The following is a 17,400-nucleotide window of genomic DNA, read 5'->3' as shown; positions in this document are numbered from 1 at the left end:
GGCTCTTGTCCACCTGGTTCACCTCTCTACCCCAAAACCTAGAACAGTGCACTCATCCAACAAATGTTTTAAAGAGATTGGATGAATGAAAGTGAGTTTGGGTCTTAGTCTCCTGCAGTGCTAAGCACTGGAACTGAGGGTATGTGTATTAGGATCTATGTGGGCTCCTCTGGGAAATTGCTTTGGGTAAAGAAGGGCTGAAGCATGAGACAAAAAGAAGGGTTTGTCTCACCAAAGTCTCAGGATCTTGATAAAGTCAAAGGGCTGAAGCAGTTCTTGCGGAGAAAAATCAAAGTGTTGGAGCTGGTGAGTGTCAAGCTGTATTCCCCAGCCCCACCCCGCCTCACCAGCACCATGCAGATCTTCCAGACAGAAAAGGGGTGTGTGTGTGTGTGTGTGTGTGTGTGTGTGTGTGTGTGTGTGTTTCGGGGCTGCGGGGGCGGGGGGTGGAGAAAGCCAGACGAACATACAGAAAGAATGTCTGTGAGGAGTAGGGGGGCTGGGGCTGCTTTGCTGGGAGGCCTGTGCCTGCACCCAAGGACCCTCGACGGGGAGAGTGAGTGAGTGAGAACAGCTGGCAAAGATTAGGCTGAGGAAGGGATGGCAGAGAGGAGTCGAGTGTGAGCAGAGGCATGTGGAAAGGTAAGCGGGGAGGAGCGGAAACGATTTCTCAGAGAGGCATCTCTCCCTCCATGACACAGAGCAGCGCCAAGGCTGGGGCCGCCACAGCCACTACGATACCAGTGAGAAATGCCTGTAATTAGAAGCCTGGCAGTTCTCTGGGCCTCAGCCCAGAGAGACGATGCAGCTAGAATTTCAGAGCCAAGCTAAGCCAGGTGATGGAGGCCACACCGTCAGGACCACTCCAGGCCCATCCATCAGCGGTGCCCGCCCCACCTTGCTCGTTTTCTTCCCTACCACGACCCTCCCTCGCCCAAATATCACTGGCTTCCCTCCTCCTTCTGAGGGCCCAGGGTCCAGAAGCTCCTCTCGGCCAGGACAGAGCTTTAATTCTTCCACTAGCGCTTCGGCCCCGGCCCCTCCCTGCCTCCCTGCCCGCATCCCTTTTGACTCCCTTCCTCCCTTCTCAAACCCCACGGGCTGGTGGGCAGAGTTGGAAGGAAAACCATTCCCATTCCTGCTTTTCCACTTTAAGCCCAGTATGTGTGGCCCTGTAGGGCCTCCCTGGGACATGCAGGACATCTGCCAAAACACCACCAGAATTTCGTTCTTCAGCCTAATTGACGACCCTGTTTTAAGTGTCACTCTGAACGTACTGCATTTTAGCCAAATGACAAATGCACACTGCAGAGCTCAGAGCCAAAGGCTCTGGACAAGGGAGGGAATTACAGAGCGCCTGGCGGCTGGACGTCCTCATGGATCAGCACTGAGTTCTGCTTTGCTGGGCAGGGTGGGGCTGGGGTTTGGGGATGACAGGCTTTCCTCCAGGGAGGATCCGCACCTGGTGTTCAAAAGGCCACTCTCAAGGGAGTTCCCATTGTGGCTCAGTGGTTAATAAATCTGACTAGCATCCATGAGTATGCAGGTTCGATCCCTGGCCTTGCTCAGTGAGCTAAGGATCTGGCATCACCATGAGCTGTGGTGTAGGCCAGTGGTTACAGTTCCGATTTGACCCCTAGCCTGGGAACCTCCATGTGCCGCAGGTGGGGGCCCTAAAAAGAAAGAAAGAAAGAAAAAGGCTACTCCCAGGACCCTTCTATGGGGAAGGGTCTCATGGAAAACAAGACCCCTTGCAGCAAGAGTGAAGGTCACTGGGGTCTGAGATGGACCCACCCACCCCAGCACGGCTTCTCTTCCTGTTTTGGCAGAAACACTGCTGCTGTTGCTGCATGTAAGCTTCTCCAAGAAGGTCAGACCTTTCTCCTCTGAAAATATTTTATTGATAAATTAACTCTGAAAGCGTTCACCTCCCACCCAACTGCTACAGAGTCTTCTAGATGGGCTGTGGACCCTTCTATGGGGAAGGACCACGTGGAGGACAGTGAGTCTCAGTCTCGCAGGGATGGGATTCCTGGGCACGGCAGAGGCGGGATGGGGACTGAGGCCACTCCCGAGGTCTTCTGAGGACAGCCCCTCTCACTCAGCACCAGAGTGGGAAGTGGTGGTCAGGAGTGGAGCACCTTGGAGCTTTATTGCTGGTGAATGCCAAGGAGAGTGGGACCCCTGCCAGCCCAGAATTGCAGCTGAGGGCATCAGCGCCCAGGGCTCCAGAGAAGGTGGCACTAGTTCCCAATCAACAGAGCCTGGCTGCTGACCTCCCCATCCAGGGGCCCCTGGATGGGAAAGGAAGCGGGGAGAGGTATGTGAGCCAGGCAGGATTGGGGAAGGGTTACAGTGTGCAGGTCTCGGGCAGAACAGGCGCCAGGAGGGGCGTAAGGTCGCGGAGGTGAGGAGGCCACCTCTTCACAGGTCTATGGTGTCGCTGCCCACACTCAGCTCGTCAATCTGCCGGCAGGCGTCCAGGAATTGCTCCTGTAGCAAGGCCTCTTGGGCCCGCAGCTCAGGAGCAGGCTCTGGGGAGTCGCGGGAGGGTGGAGACAGAGCCTGGTAAGATCCTGAGGCTGGGAGGCTAGGGCTGCCCCCTGAGGGCCGCGGGGGACTGAGGACGCAGACCAGCGGACAGCGTGGGGGCCTGTCTGGGCTGGAGCACAGCAGCATGGACGAGCTGTCCCGGGACAGTCCGCAGAGCGAGCCAGATGAGGCGCTGCTGCCTGCGGGCCAGGCGTCGGGAGAGGGGAGCTCTGGGGGCACAGGGGAGCCAAGGGCTTCCTCAGACCTGCCGCTGGGCCCGGCCCTGGTCTGCGCCCCCAGCGAGGCGGTGCGGTAGAGGCCGAGCCCAGGTAGGGCTTCTCCGAAGGCAGGGCCCTGGAAGAAGCCAGGCGCCAACAGGGCCTCGCTGCAGAGGGCCTCCTCGATGCTGCGCCGCAGGTTGATGGGGGAGGGCGGGCGGAAGTCCACGGTGTAATCGCTGCAGGGGGAGGAGGCCGGGGAAGGGGCCGGGTTGGCGGCCGCGCCGTCGAAGCCCCCGCAGCCTCCTCCCTGGAGGAGCAGGTCGGGGCCCGGCCCTGCCAGAGCGCACAGCTGCAGCAGCTCTGCGTCGCCACGCGCGATGGCGCTCCCCAGGGGCTTCTTGTCCGGGGGCCCGGGGACCCAGCCTCCAGGCAGCAGCGGGGCAGCGTGCCCGGGGGACAAGCGGAAGAGCTTGGCCCAGCAGCGCGGCGGCACTCGGGGGCTGCACAGCGCCGGGTAGAGGCCCAGCAGCGCCAGCGGGAGCGCGACACCCACCTCGCCCAGGCGCAGGCCGAGCTGGAAGGCCCACCAGGGCCAGGGCCCCTCGAGGCCAGGTTGGCCGCCGTAGCCCAGGGCGTGCAGCACCTCGTAGCCCTGCAGGGCCCCGCTCAGCAGTCCGAAGGTGCCGGCCACCGGGGCGGTGCGCGCCGCGCGCCGCCAGGACTCGCGCGGGCCGAAGGGGCTGCGCGCCTGCGGGAGAGGAGTGGCGCCCTTGAAGCCGGCCACTCCCAAGGGCGCTCCGGCTCGCCGCCGCCGACCCCCCCAGCAGGAGAGCGCCAGCAGGAGCCCGGAAAGGAGCGCGGCGAGGAAGGCGTGCAGCCCGCGGGAGGCGAGCCGCAGGGCCCGCAGCGGGCGGTGGGCGGCGCTCCCGAGGGCGGCGGCGGCCGCCAACCCCAGGCCCAGGAGCAGCAGCGCGGCCAGGCCGGCGGGACACCGTGGCGGGCGCGGCCGGGCCAGCAGCAGGCAGGCCAGGCCCAGGCCGGCGGCCAGGCAGGGCAGCGGGAGGTCCTGCAGCAGCAGCCAGGCGAGCGCAGGCAGCCGATCGCGGTGCCCGTAGGCGTCGTAGAAGAGCGGGAAGGCCCGCGTGGTCCCGGCCGAGAGCAGGAGCAGGTCCAGCAGCGCCAGACAGGGGGCGCCAGGCGGGCAGCGCCAGGGCAAGAGGGCCAGGGCCAGCAGTGCCAGCAGGGCCACCAGGCCGAAGAGCGCGCCTACCCCGTACACATGGGCCTCCCAGGCCAAACCCCAGCGAGCTTTGGCCTCTTCCCAGTCGGCCTCCAGACTCAGGAAGAAGAGAGGGAGTGGGGCCGCAGGAGGCTGGCCCTCGCGTTCAGGCAGTTCTCTGATGCTGCAGGACCCCGGCCCACACTCTGGCTGCACAGAAAGGTTCCCGAGGCTGGCAGGAGAGGGGTCACCCAGGCCGGAGGTGGGGGTGGTGGAGTCTGTGGGCAAAGAACGTTCGTCTGAGGCATTCGCGCAGCCCTCCCTCTTGCCCACCCCACAGTCAGTAGCACGCATGCCAATCAGAAGAGTCGTCATGGCATCCAGGAATGACTTGTCTTAAGTATGAGACTCCCTGCCCTGGAAGCCCTCACCTTCCCCTGGGCCATCAAGCTCCTCCCTGCTGCAGTTTCAGCTCTCATCCCGCCTCAGCTCCTCCATCCACCCCAGCTCCCTGCTTTATTCGTCACCCTGTGATTCCACTGAAAAGAGGTCTTCTTACGTCACAGAATGTTACAACTAGAAGGAACTGTAGAAGCCCCTTCCTGTTCCTCATAAGAACGAGGACTTTTTTTTTTTTTTTTTTTTTTTTTTTGCTTTGCTCACATGTGAATACCCACGCCTAAAGCGGTGCCTGGCACAGAGTTGGCATTGAGCAGATATTCATTGAATAAATGAATCCTCTTTTTTGTCAGATGAAGACATTGAGGCTATGCGGAGAGGCAAAGTGATTTGCCCAAGGTTGCAGATTGGCCGAGCTGCAACTAGAACCCCAGATCTGAGCACCAGTTTGAGCCCCTTCTCTTGATTTCAGATCCTCTTCGTAATACTAGTTTGATTACCTCTTGTTTTGCACACCTGACTCCCAACTCCCACCTTGGTGTTAGAAGAAGCTTCCCTGACTTTTTTGTGTCTTTTTAGGGCCGTTGCCTTGGCATATGGAGGTTCCCAGGCTAGGGGTTGAATCAGAGCTGTAGCCACTGGCCTACGACACAGCCACAACAACAGCTATGCCAGATCCGAGCTGGTCTGCAACCTACACCACAGCTCATGGCAACGCCGGATCCTTAACCCACTGAGTGAGGCCACGGATCAAACTTACATCCTCATGGATACTAGCCAGATTTGTTTCTGCTGAGCCACGACAGGAACTCAGCCCCTGACGTTTTTCACCTGCTTCCCTCTTCAGGAAAAGCTAACCCTCCCCCCGCCCCACCCACACACCCAGTACCCTGAGAAAAACACAACCTTTCCTATTCACTGGACTTGATCCTTATGGCCCTGGTCGACCATAAAGCCATTAGCCAGAGGCTCTGGAGTTCCTGCTGTGTGGCGGTGGGTTAAGCGTACAACTGCAGGAGTTCCTGTCGTGGTGCAGTGGTTAACAGATCCGACTAGGAACTATGAGGTTTCGGATTCGATCCCTGCCCTTGCTCAGTGGGTTAACAATCTGGCTTTGCCGTGAACTGTGGTGTAGGTCGCAGACGCAGCTCGGATCCCGCATTGCTGTGGCTCTGGCATAGGCCGGTGGCTACAGCTCCAATTTGAGCCCAGCCTGGGAACCTCCATATGCCGCAGGAGCAGCCCAAGAAATGGCAAAAAGACAAAAAAAAAAAGTACAACTGCAGCAGTTCAGGTAGCTGTAGCTGTGGAGGGGCAGGTTTGATCCACAGCCTGGCACAGTGGATTAGAGGATCCCACATGCAATACCTGGCCTGGAAACTTCTATATGCCTTGGGTGCAGCCATTAAAACACACACACACACACTCTCCTTTGGTTTTCACCCTCTTTTACAGAAGGTTACATTGAGATGGACTCCCCTGAGGCTCAAAACAATCCTTGAACTCCCAAGAAAGAACAGCTGGGGCAATCAGAGTGGGATAAAAAAAAATGCCACCTTAGCGAGTGTGCCCCTCAGTTGCTCTGGGGTTGCTAATTCAGGCTCCCGGCCCCATCCTGTGCTCTAACATCCTCCCCACATCCCTTAGGGTAAACAGAAGTTAAGTAAGAGCATGTGGGGACTAGGAACCCTAACTCTGGAGCTCCCGTCATGGCTCATGGGAAATGAATCTGACTAGCATCCATGAGGGTGCAGGTTCGACTCCTGGCCTCGCTCAGTGGGTTGAGGATCCAGCTGCCGTGAGCTATAGTGTAGGTCACAGACATGCTGCGGCTGTGGTGTAGGCCGGCAGCTGCAGCTCCAATTCGAGATCACTAGATCCCTAGATCCCTAATTCTACTCTCCTGGAGCAAGAGAGGGGTGAGAAAGAGTTAGAGCCAAGGATTCTCCTCATGGCCAGGCAGCAAGGGAAAGTGCTTCGGGCTGAAGCTCCCTACCCCACCTAGCAGGCTCAGCAGAACTGCAGCTGCGGGGGAGGATGGGGGGAGAAAGACGGTGGTGAAGGGTCAGGGGAGCCAGCTGGGGACAGGGAGGTGCACAGGAGACAGATGGAGAATGAGGCGGGGGTGGGGGAGATCTCGTGACACCCAGACGCCTGCCCCAACTGCCTCGGCTGGACAAACAGGAAGACCCCAGGAGCACGCCCACCCCAGGCTGTGCTATAGCTTGTGCAAAACACAGCAGTCCTGGGAACAAGGGAAAGGAGAGAAGGGGCCAGAAAGCAGCTCTGGAGAGAGAGGTAGGTTAAATGGGCAACTGGGGAGAGCAGAGAGGGAGCTGCCAAAAAATTACATATATACAGCAGGCTGCCTACGGCAAATGGCAGCATGTTCCCTGGTTCCTGTCCCAGCATATTCCTCAAGCCTGAAATGCGGAAGAGCATCACTGCACAGGGCTGTTATGAGGATAAATGGCCGATGTGTGCAAAGCTCTTTGGAGAGCCTGGTGCATAATAAGCATCTGATGCACCACTGTTGTTGGTTCCATCATCATGGGCTAATGTTTATCACCCATCCATCACTGGTGTGTGTCTGTGTGAGTGTGACCATTTCGGGCCTCAAACTACTGTTTGATTTAACTCACAAAAGGCTGTTGTCCTTCAGCACATCCTAAACTCGCTCAGAGAGTCAATAATTAGTCAAATGAGTGAACCTCAATGCATTGTCTCATTCTGCGAACGCTGTTTAAAGAACACCATTTGGATGGACTGACCATCCCTAAACACCTCCTGGAGATGCAGCCGTGAGTTATTAAATGAGGACTCATTCAGCTGGAAACCGACTGCTTGCTGCTTGCGGAGGGGGGTGGGGGGCAGGGTCAGTCTGACATCAGCAGGATCAAATGCACACTCCACCCGGTGGGTTTTGGTCCCCTCAGAAGCCCTTGCCCCACCCACTTCTGCAAAGTGCATGAGTCTCCTTGGACTTTCCTTGGTCTTGGTGGGCTGTGCAGAGAGGCAGGGAGACCCCTGTACCAGCCTGTGGACCCTCAAGCCTCCTCTGAGCTCACTGCACAAATAAGTGCAGCTCTCAGAGGTCTGCTCACGCTCTTCCAGCACCACTTCTCACTCGACAGCCCCGGAGAACCCCATCTTTCACCTCTGTCCCAAAGCATTAAGGCAACCAGAGCAAATTTCAACATCCCTAAGAAGCCAGAAAAAGAATAAAAACTAGGAGTTTCCATGGTGGTTCAGCAGTAACGAACCCGACGAGTATCCATGAGGATGCAGGTTCCATCCCTGGCCTCGCTCAGTGGGTTGAAGATCCAGCGTTGCCGTGAGCTGTGGTATAGGTTGCAGACAAGGCTCGGATCTGGCATTGCTGAGGCTGTGGCATCGGCCGGCAGCTGTAGCTCCGATTGGACCCCTAGCCAGGGAACTTCCATATGTTGCAGGCGCAGCCCTCAAAAGAAAAAATAAAATAAAACCCAGAAAATAGAGCACAGGCTCAGCTCAAGTGTCAGAGGAAAGAGTTCGGACCTAGGAGCATGGCTCCCAGGGGGTTAGGCCAGGCCAGGTAGGGGTGAGGACAGGTGAAGAAGGGCCCGGTTCTGCCTCTGAAGGATCTGCTTGGTCTCACCCTCTGGGTCCCCATTCAAGGCCTCCTCAGAAGGGGCTCTCAGTTTCCCCCAGAAGAGCCCAGAAGATAGTGGTTTCCTGGGATCCTCTTCTGCGCAGGCTCCCTTGCAAGGTGGTCCCGCTCTGGCCCCGGGACCCCTCTTGACCTCAGGGGCAAGACAGGAGATGGGATGTCAACGTGAGCAACTGGTGAGGCCGCAGCTGGTTGAGGAAGAATCGGGAAGAGGGCCCGGGTCGATTCAGGAAAAGTCCACAAGCTGCCCCGATCAAAGGGCAGGGAATCACTCTCTCCTCTGGATGCAGGAAGCTACAGCCCATCCGGGGGGGCCTGGCCCTGTCCCTCTCCCCACCCCCACCCCCAGGATCACAGAGGATAGATGCTCTCTGCAAGGGTGACATTTGAAATATTTAACTGACGTTTTGGGTGGATCGGAACAGCTGCCAGCCAGGTGGTCAGGGAGTGAGGGGTGCTCAGGGGCTAAGGGTCATGGCTCCTTAACAACTGGTATGGATGTCTTTTGATATGATAATGGCCCGCACAACCATGCCAGCATGTCCTGGCCGAAGGCAAGCCCTGTGCAAGGCAAAAGGGACCTAATGCAAGAGAAATCCTAGGGTCAAAGGTTAACTATAACTAGGTTAGAAAGTTCCTAGCGAGACACAGAGAGACTTTTTTTTCCTTTTTGGGGGGAGTACCACCAAAAAGGAAATGGCATATGGAGTTCCCAGGCCAGGGGTCAGATTCAAGCCCCAGTTGTCACCCAAGCCACACCTGCAGCAATGCTGGATCCTTAACCCACTGTTCCAGGGCTGGGGATTGACCCTGTGTCCCAGGGCTCCCGAGATACTACTGATCCCGTTATGCCACAGCGAGAACTCTCAAAGAGACTCTCTTTATCCCTACCTGCTTGCCGCTATTCCCCACAGAAAGTGCTGGCACGAACAAGGCCCTCTGGCCTTCTCTCCAGGAGGCCTGCAACCCTCCTGGGTTTATCCAAGAGGCTGGCTTCCCGAAGCCATGGTGAGGAGGGGGAAGGAAGGTGGGGCCGCCACTCGGCCGGCTGCCTCTGACACTGTCCAGACTCATTAAACCTGCCTGGCTAGCACTGTCACCAAGGCTGACAGACCGCCAGCCAGCATCCTTCCCCTGAGGCCACAGCGCCTGCGCCCAACTCCACAGCAGAGCCACACACTGGGCTGGAAGGGGGGACGGCAGGCTCCCACCCACGTGCCTGGGAGTGCCGTGACCCTTCAGGAGTAAGCGACAGTCAGCTGCTGTGTTAAGTCTGGAGCTGGAAGAAGCTCAGGGACCCATGGTTTCCACTGCTAAGCCAGATCCTGGTGTGGGGTGACTGCGAGGGGTCCCAGCCACAGTTAACCCTGAGCATGGCTGCCTTGGCCTTGAACCTCTCCCCAAGCAGCGTCCACGCTGCCTTGTGGGTTATGCGTGGCCCCACCACATTTGAGGGCCACGGTTGCGGTGTCTGAGAGGTAGGATCTGGAAGTGTATCTGGGATACACTGGGGAAAGAAGCGAGGTGAACAGATACTATTTAATGAGCGAATATTTTGTGCCCAGCCTCATGCCAGGAGCTTACATTATCTGGAAGCTGTACAATAACAAAACAGGCACTATCACGAGCCCCTAGATATCTGAGCAAATTAGGCTCAGAGAAGTTACGTAGCCTGTCCAAGGTCACCAGCCAGTTAGTATGTGGATTGGGATCCGAAGCCGAGCCTCAAGAGACTGGAGCCCCTGGTCTTTCCTCTGCACCACCGGCTTGTCTACCTGCATGTTCTGAAAGGCTCCCTTGAACAAGGATGGCATCTGTCCACTCAAGGGCTCCTCTTCAGCATCTTCCCCATAAGGGGCCCAGCTCTGCCCAAATCTGACAGCGTGCCAGGTCAGATCAGACGGCAAAGGAGGGCACCCCAAGGTTGGAGTGGGCAGGTGGGGCGCGGGCCAGGCAGCCTGGAGTGGAGGGTGGGGCTCGTGCTGAGGCTGTGGACATCATGAAGGACTTCCGGGGCCCTTTTGCCCCAATGCATTTGTCTCTCTCCTGCCCTGCCTGTGACTGCGAAACTCACCCGGGACCATCGCTCAGCTCTGTGGAACTGTCTTCAGCAACACTTGTTTTCAGACTATTGACATACACCTCTATGACCACGACAATGAAATAAAAGGATCCTAGAATGCCCCTGAGTGGCTTGCATGTAGTAAGTGCTCAATTAAATAATTGTCAGGTTCACAGGAATTGGACACTTACCTAGTGATGCTGTTGCAATCAAGGCAGAGCTTAGGGAGGCAGCTGGGTCCAGTGGCCTTGGACTTGGGAGCTTTCCCTCCAGAGTGGATGAGGGCGGGGACAGAGTGGTGCCAAAGAACCCTACAAAGGAAGCACACAGGGCTCAAGTGCCATCTTACCAGGTGGCCTTGGCCTCTGGGGCTTTGGAGAAAGTCCTGTCCTTTCTCAGAGCTTGACCTAAGGGAGCCACTGTCCCAGACACTGTAGCCACATGTATCCCAGGAGCTAAGCTACAGGGACCAAACCAGAGGCAGTATGGCAAAGAGGGCATTTCCCCATGGGAGCAGTGGCTAGTGTCCCAGGGCCTGGGAGACGCAATGCCAGTTGCCCTTGAATCAAGGAAAAAAGGAGGTGCTGGCCTTTAGAGGTGCTCCATAAATGTCTCTGGCAGTGAAATAAACACTCACCTGGAGAATCCGAAACTCCAGAGGCAGAGCTTGGGGATGTAACTGGGCCTGGGAAGTTTGGGCCTGATAAGTTCCGGAGTGGGGGCAGAGTGGTGCCAAAGAACCCTGCAAAAGGAGCCTGGGCTGAAACTTCCTCCCACCTGCCAGACTGCCCAGCAGGGGCTCTCCTTGGGAGGCGGGGTGGGTACTCACCAAAGGGTCCCAGACGCCCAGCAATTTCTGCCAGGCTGGCCCGCAGGCTAGGCAGCAGGGGCAGCGTCCGATGCCCGAGCGTGGGGGCTGCACCTGCTCTCAGCGCCATGTCAAACTTCAGCTCCAGTTCGCTCTGATGGAGCCTGGGTGCACTGGATGGAGGCGCTGTAGCCGTCAGAGCAGTATCCCAGGTCACAGTGCCCATCCTGGGCTGATAGGGAGCAGTGGGCTGGTCAGTGGGCCCAGAGAGGAGGGATGTGGGTTCCAGAGGCAGGGAGGAAGCCCAGGGAGTAGAACTGCCTTCGGCAGAGCCCCACTCTGAGGGGGAGTTCCCGAGAGAGCCCACCAGCAGTTCCCAAAGGGGGTCAGTCCTCAGCCCACCGGCTACCTCTTCCTCAGGCTCCCGGCTTGGCCCAGGAGACAGTGCCTGGGTCTCCGTGACAGGGCTCCCCCAGGCAGCAGCGGGTCCCCGAAGGTGGAATTTGAAGTTAAGTCCCAGGTTGAGAGACAGCATAGAGGCCTCGCTCTGCGGTGGCGGGGTCAAAGTGGTGAGATGGGCCCCTGGGACAGAGGGAGCAGGCTGGGGGCCCACGGGAACAGCAAGCAGGACCCAGCAGAAGAGCCCCAGCACCAGACAGCTATACCCCGCCATGGCCCCTCCTGGCCTCGGGCAGCCTGGATGGGCAGGGAGTCAACTCTTCAGCGCCTTTTGAGCACGAAGGTCCTGGAGAGAGGAGAGGTGCTATGAGCCTTGACTGCCTGGGATCTGATGCCCCAGAGAGAGAGGCTTCTGAACACAGAGAAGTTGGTCGGGGTAAGAGGGTAGGGGGGTGGGGGGGGGTGGGCAGGACACAAGGCTTCCACCCAAGGAGAGTTTTCAGCTCCTTCCTGTACCTTCAGGCCCCAGCACAAACCCCTCCCCTGCGGTCTCCCTTCTCTTCCAGCCAAGGCTCCTTCTCCCTAAGTTGCTGCCTCCCCCACCTGCTCAACCTGGGCACCGCGGTCTAACCGAATCAGCTGCCCTCATCCTTGACTGATGGCAGAGTGAGTGGACTTGACTTCCAGACTCAGATTCCCTCGCTCTGGCTCATCTCTTTATCCTCCCTTCCACCCTTGGATATCTGTTGGGGCCTACTATGTGCCCAGAACCTTCTGATAATACAACTGTGAACAAGCTGTCCCTCGCAGAGGAGTCTCAACCTGTCCCCACCCCAGCTCCAGCCCCACTCTAAGATGTTTGTCTTCTCACTCGGGCCCTGGGAGCCCCGGGCCCTGGAGGGATAAAGCTCAGGGCTTATCGACCTGGCAGAGGTGGAGAAGGCATCCCTGGTGGGGGAAGCAGGGTGCCCTGGTCTGGCACAAGCTCAGCCCCTTCAGGCTTTCCCCTGTTCCTGGAGGAAAGGACTCCTCAGCCCTAGAAGTCCTGGGGGAGGGGCATCTTGGCCATCTCTGGCTTCCGCGGGGAGGATGGCCAGGCAGGCAAACTGGCCCGGGGCTGCTGCAGTGGACTCCTAACCCCCACCCTTACCCCACGGCGACGAGTCTGGAAAGGAGGGGGAGGGGGAGCCAGGGACACACGTGCACCCAGCACCCTTACATCACAAACACGGCCACACCTAGCACCCAGGACACGCACACCCATGTACACACCCTTCACACACACCCGCACATAGTGCACATGCACACACACACACACACAAACACACTTGGTCTTGCTGAGCCTGCACCCCCATAGGTTCAAACCCAGGCTCTGATCTCGCAGCCTATTCTGTTTCACACGTGTGCATACACACACACACGCCCCAACCTCACAGACACACACAGTATATACGGACACACAGAAGCACACACACCCCAACACACACATTCACACACTTCTTACAGACACACATCACCCACTGACACACCGTCATCCCCCCACATGCACATTCCTACACACCCACCCACCCACCCCTGCAGGCAGACGCGAGAACACGCGCGCGCGCACACGCACACTCACACACACACACCCCCTCCCCCTGCCCCCGGCCCTGACCGCCGACCTGCTCCTCTGGCTCCCTCCCGAAGGCGGATCTCCTCTGCCAAGTCCCCCGAGAAGGGGCGGTCGCGGCGGCCCAGGCGCCCCGCTAGGCAGCGCTTCGCCGAATCCGGCCGGCTCTCGCGCGCCCGACGCCCCTCGGCTCGTCCCGGCCACCGCGGTTCCACCGACGCGCTGCCGCCGGTGCGGTGCGGCCCGGCCCCGCTCCCGCCCGCAGCGCTGGCCCCAGGCGAGCGGCCCGGCCGGGCTTAGGCTCCGCGCTCCCTCCCGCGGCGCCGCCTCCTGGCTGCGAGCCTCGCTCCCCGGCAGAGGCGCCCGCGCCGGGCTCCGCGGCAGTCGCGCTCCGACCGCCCGCCCGCCCGCCGCGCTCCCCGCCTCCTGCGCTCCCGCCCCGCCAGCCCGCCCTCTCCCTCCTCCTACCCGGCCCGCGGCCCGTGGTCCGCCCCCCACCCGGCCAGCAGGCGGGCGCGCACCGCAGCCTCGAGCCGCCGCCGCCTCTGTGCCCGCGTCCCCACGCGCGCTCATTCACCCGGCGCTTTTGCCCAGTCGCGGCGGGCGCCGCATCCTCAGCCTGGCGCGGGCAGCCAGCCGCACGCTCCCGGGGTGGCCCATCATACACGTCCACTCGCACACCCTCCTCGAGAAACACCGCGGGCCAGAGCATCCCGCGCACACTCGTGTGCGCGCACACACGCGCGCGCGCACACACCCCCGGCACCCTACCCAGGATGGCACCCCCCGCCCCCGGCCCCTGGCAAGAACCACTACGTTTATTAAGCCGTGAGTGGAAAGTGTAAGAGGCACGTCTACACTCCTTATTTCATTAGCCCTCACCGCAACCCTGAGGATGTCCCCATTTCACAGATAGGTAGATTAAGGCTCCGAAGGGGGAAAAAAAAAAAAAAAAAAAAAAAAACGAAGGATCACACAGCTTGACAACCTGAACCAGTCTCTCTGCTGCCCTCTCCATCACCTGGTGGCTTTCAACAGTTGGGCGTGTCCCCAGCACTTCACAGGTGAACTGCCAAATGCCGATCCACGTATAACATTTCTTTTTGCTATCACTGATCTCTCAAAAATACTTGAGTTTCAGAAATGTCTGCCAGCCAGAAAGAATGGTGAGCTAAGCTGCCTGTGAGAGGTGGCTTCCAACATGTTTCCAATAATGAGCAAGAGAATAGTGAACTCAGAGAGTGTGCAGCTCAGGAATATAAGAGTGCCCCGGTCAGAGTGGAAGATGACCAAAGAGCAGGGTGGTCACTGTGGATGTGTCACAGTCCCGTTATGCTGTCCTAGTGACTGATTGGAGTAGTACTGGCTTGTTTAGACGTTTTTTGTTTTGTTTTGTTTTGTTTTGTCTTTTTGCCTTTTTCTAGGACCACTCCTTCGGCATATGGAGGTTCCCAGGCTAGGGGTTGAATCAGAGCTGTAGCCGCTGGCCTACGCCAGAGCCACAGCAACTCGGGATCCCAGCCACGTCTGCAACCTACACCACAGCTCACGGCAACGCCGGATCCTTAACCCACTGAGCAAGGCCAGGGATAGAACCCACAGCCTCATGGTTCCTAGTCGGATTCGTTAACCACTGAGCCACGACGGGAACTCCCAAGACGGTCTTGAATCTCTGAATCCCTCCCCAAATGTTAGTTTTTGAAAGTATCAGGAGAACATAAAACATGGCGGTTTCCTGTTCCCTCAAGAGTTCCTGTTGTGGCTCAGCCGGTTAAGAACCAGACGAAGGAAAGAAAGAAAGAAAGAAAGAAAGAAAGAAGGAAGGAAGGAAAGAAAGAAAGAAGGAAGGAAAGAAAGAAGGAAGGAAGGAAGGAAAGAAAGAAAGAAGGAAGGAAGGAAGGAAGGAAGGAAGGAAGGAAGGAAGGAAGGAAAGAAAGAAAGAAAGAAAGAAAGAAAGAAAGAAAGAGAGTTCCTGTTGTGGCTCAGGAGAAACGAACCTGATTAACACCCATGAGGATCCCTGGCCTGCTCAGTGGGTTAAGGAACTAGCATTGCCAAAAGCAGATGCAGCTAGGATCTGGCATTGCTGGGGCTGTGGCGTAGGCCTGTAGCTGCAGCTCCAATGTGGCCTCTCACCTGAGAACTTCCACATGCCCTTAAAATGTTTTTAAATAAAAATAAATAAATAAATAAAGCTGCTCCCCCACCCCAGTCAGATATTCTACTGTGTGCCAAAAACCATGCTGCACGCTTTAGGCATCTTCTCATTAACTCCTCGGAGAGAAAAAAATGAGTGTCCCCAGCTTAGAGCCTGGGATGCTGCCGGGACCCTCCTACCTTGCTGCTCTGCAGGGTTGGGGAGGGGGGCGCCAAAAGAGTCATTTAGGGCAGGGCTGTCTCAGGCACGGCTAGCAGAGGACTTGGGGCATGGCACATGCTTAATGAATGTTAGGTAAGTAACAAACAAATGGATGATTCTGGGGCCCATATGGGCAATGGGTTACATTTCAGAAAGGCATTCAGGACTTGCTTTCTAATCACAGAATTCCCCCAATGGACTGTAAGAATAAAATCGGGCCCCACCTGAGCCTCTCTCCAGGAAACATCAACAATGAAGTCTGGGATTTATTCTGGGTCTCTAAACAAAATATTGCCAAGGGCATTCCCTGGATGCACCCTCAAGGATCATTAGAGGGTCCCTCCTCTAGGAGGGAAAAAAACCCTAGTCATTAAGGGGCTTCCTGGAGACCGCATGCTGGGTCCAGCCTCTGGGTTTCTCTCATATACTTAATAAAAGTTATCCCACTAGAGCCATTTTCCTTGAATCCTCCTTACAGAAAGGCTCATTTCCTGCTAATCATGTTCACTGAAAGACTTCTAAATGGAAAGACAGAAATAAACATACCCCAGTTCATTTAAAATAACAAACCTCCATGACCAGGAGGCTTAGTCCCAGGAATTATATTTTTTAAAAATATATTGAAAAGGGAAGTTAGGGTTCTGGGTTAGGGTGATAATTGAAGGTGTGCCTCTAATTTCACTCCCTCCCCAAACCCCACTAAAACTTCAATAAAGAGATTTTTTAAATCAAGAGATAAACCTACGAGGATGGAGAGCGCAGAGAAAGAGACAACAGCCACAAAATTATTGATGCAGAATGGCAGGCCAACCCTGTGGTTACTTCTTGACTTATCAGCCTCAACGAAAAGATATCTCACCTGGTCGTGGGGGAAATGGAGAGCCAACTTGATATCCATCGCAAGATTCTTAGGAAGGACAGAAAAAATTGGGAATCCAAAGTACCACTGGATCCCTGGAGGTGACGGTGGAAGAAGTTGCTGAGATAAGGACCAGAATGAGGAGTCAGATCCCTTCATCTCCCCCGAGCTCCAAGTCACCGGACAACAGTCCCCTCTCCTGTCCCATCTGGAGTCCTGGGCAGAGGGGTTCCTTTGAAGAAGGTAAGATAGAGGGTATCTGGGTTGGAACACAGTTGTAACTGGAGATACCACACTGAAAAATACTGAAACCAAGGGGGTTAAGTGACCATGCCATGTGGAATGCTGAATGAAGAGCCTTCTGCCACCTTCGGGCTCCCCAGTTTCTGGAAGCAGGACTGAGGCAGGAGACTGGAAAACTCTACTCTAGTGTATTTCACCAGCCCAAGAGGAAAGACCTAAAAATACTGACATAGGAAACAGGCCAGGTAGACCACCCTACAGCAGCAAACCCAACCTCTAAGCTCAAAGTTTCTGACTAGCTTCCCTCCCACTCCCACGACCTTAATCATAGCCAAGTATTGCCAGACATGAAGGAAATTTTCTAATGTAGAACATGTGACAAAACAATCAGAAAAAGTAATTTGGGAGTTTCCACTGTGTAGCAATGGGTTAAGAATCAGACTGCAGGAGTTCCCATTATGGCACAGCAGAAATGAATCCGACGAGTATCCATGAGGATGTGGGTTCCATCCCTGGCCTCGCTCAGTGGGTCAGGGATCCCTCATTGCCGTGAGCTGTGGTGTAAGACGCAGGGGTGACTGAGATCCTACATTGGTCGCTGTGGCTGTGGCTGTGGCTGGCAGCTGTAGCTCCAATTCAGCCCCTAGACTGGGAACCTTCATATGCCATGGGTGAGGCCCTAAGAAAAAAAAAAAAAAGAATGAGGCTGCAGCTCAGGTCACTGCAGAGACTCGAGTTTGATCCCTGGCCCAGTGCAGTGGGTTAAAAGATCCAGCCTTGCTGCAGCTGTGGCATAGGTTACAGCTATGGCTCAGATTCAGTCCCTGGCCTGGGAACTTCATATGCTGTGGATGCAGCTATTAAAGAGGCAGGCGGAGAGAAAGAAAAGAGAAAGAGAGGAAGGAAGGAAGGGGGGGGGAGAAAGAGGGAGGGAGGGGAGTTCCCATTGTGGCTCAGTGGTTAATGAATCCGACTAGGAACTATGAGGTTTCGGGTTCCATCCCTGCCCTTGCTCAGTGGGTTAAGGATCTGGCATTG

At 56.8% G+C, this 17,400-nt stretch overlaps 1 protein-coding gene across 4 annotated transcripts; it reads right to left on the bottom strand.

Annotated features, from left to right (window-relative positions):
- Nucleotides 1–1,878: 1,878 nt before the first annotated feature.
- PRRT4 (proline rich transmembrane protein 4) lies at nucleotides 1,879–13,626 on the bottom strand. 4 transcript variants are annotated; one of them, XM_021078910.2, is made up of 6 exons: nucleotides 12,954–13,092; nucleotides 11,300–11,635; nucleotides 10,912–11,122; nucleotides 10,720–10,824; nucleotides 10,274–10,393; nucleotides 1,879–4,250 (listed from the first exon to the last, which is right to left on the bottom strand). In XM_021078910.2, exons 2-6 carry the CDS (start codon nucleotides 11,561–11,563, stop codon nucleotides 2,425–2,427), a joined length of 2,526 nt encoding a protein of 841 aa, XP_020934569.1. In that variant the 5' UTR covers nucleotides 11,564–11,635; nucleotides 12,954–13,092; the 3' UTR covers nucleotides 1,879–2,424. The 4 variants fall into 4 exon arrangements, with proteins under 4 accessions (XP_020934569.1, XP_020934568.1, XP_084861674.1 ...); XM_085005549.1 differs by having other exon boundaries at nucleotides 2,648–2,989; nucleotides 3,307–4,250; nucleotides 10,912–11,635; XM_021078909.2 differs by having other exon boundaries at nucleotides 10,912–11,635; nucleotides 12,954–13,256.
- Between the last annotated feature and the right edge of the window lie 3,774 nt (nucleotides 13,627–17,400).

This window comes from Sus scrofa, chromosome 18, assembly GCF_054392235.1.
Source record: "Sus scrofa isolate SSC_HxYL_T2T_F1_AM1 chromosome 18, Sscrofa_HxYL_maternal_Yorkshire_Landrace_v2.0, whole genome shotgun sequence".
Classification (NCBI taxonomy): domain Eukaryota; kingdom Metazoa; phylum Chordata; class Mammalia; order Artiodactyla; family Suidae; genus Sus; species Sus scrofa.
Note: the sequence above shows the minus strand (reverse complement) of the source record. Positions and strands in the feature narration are given on the sequence as shown.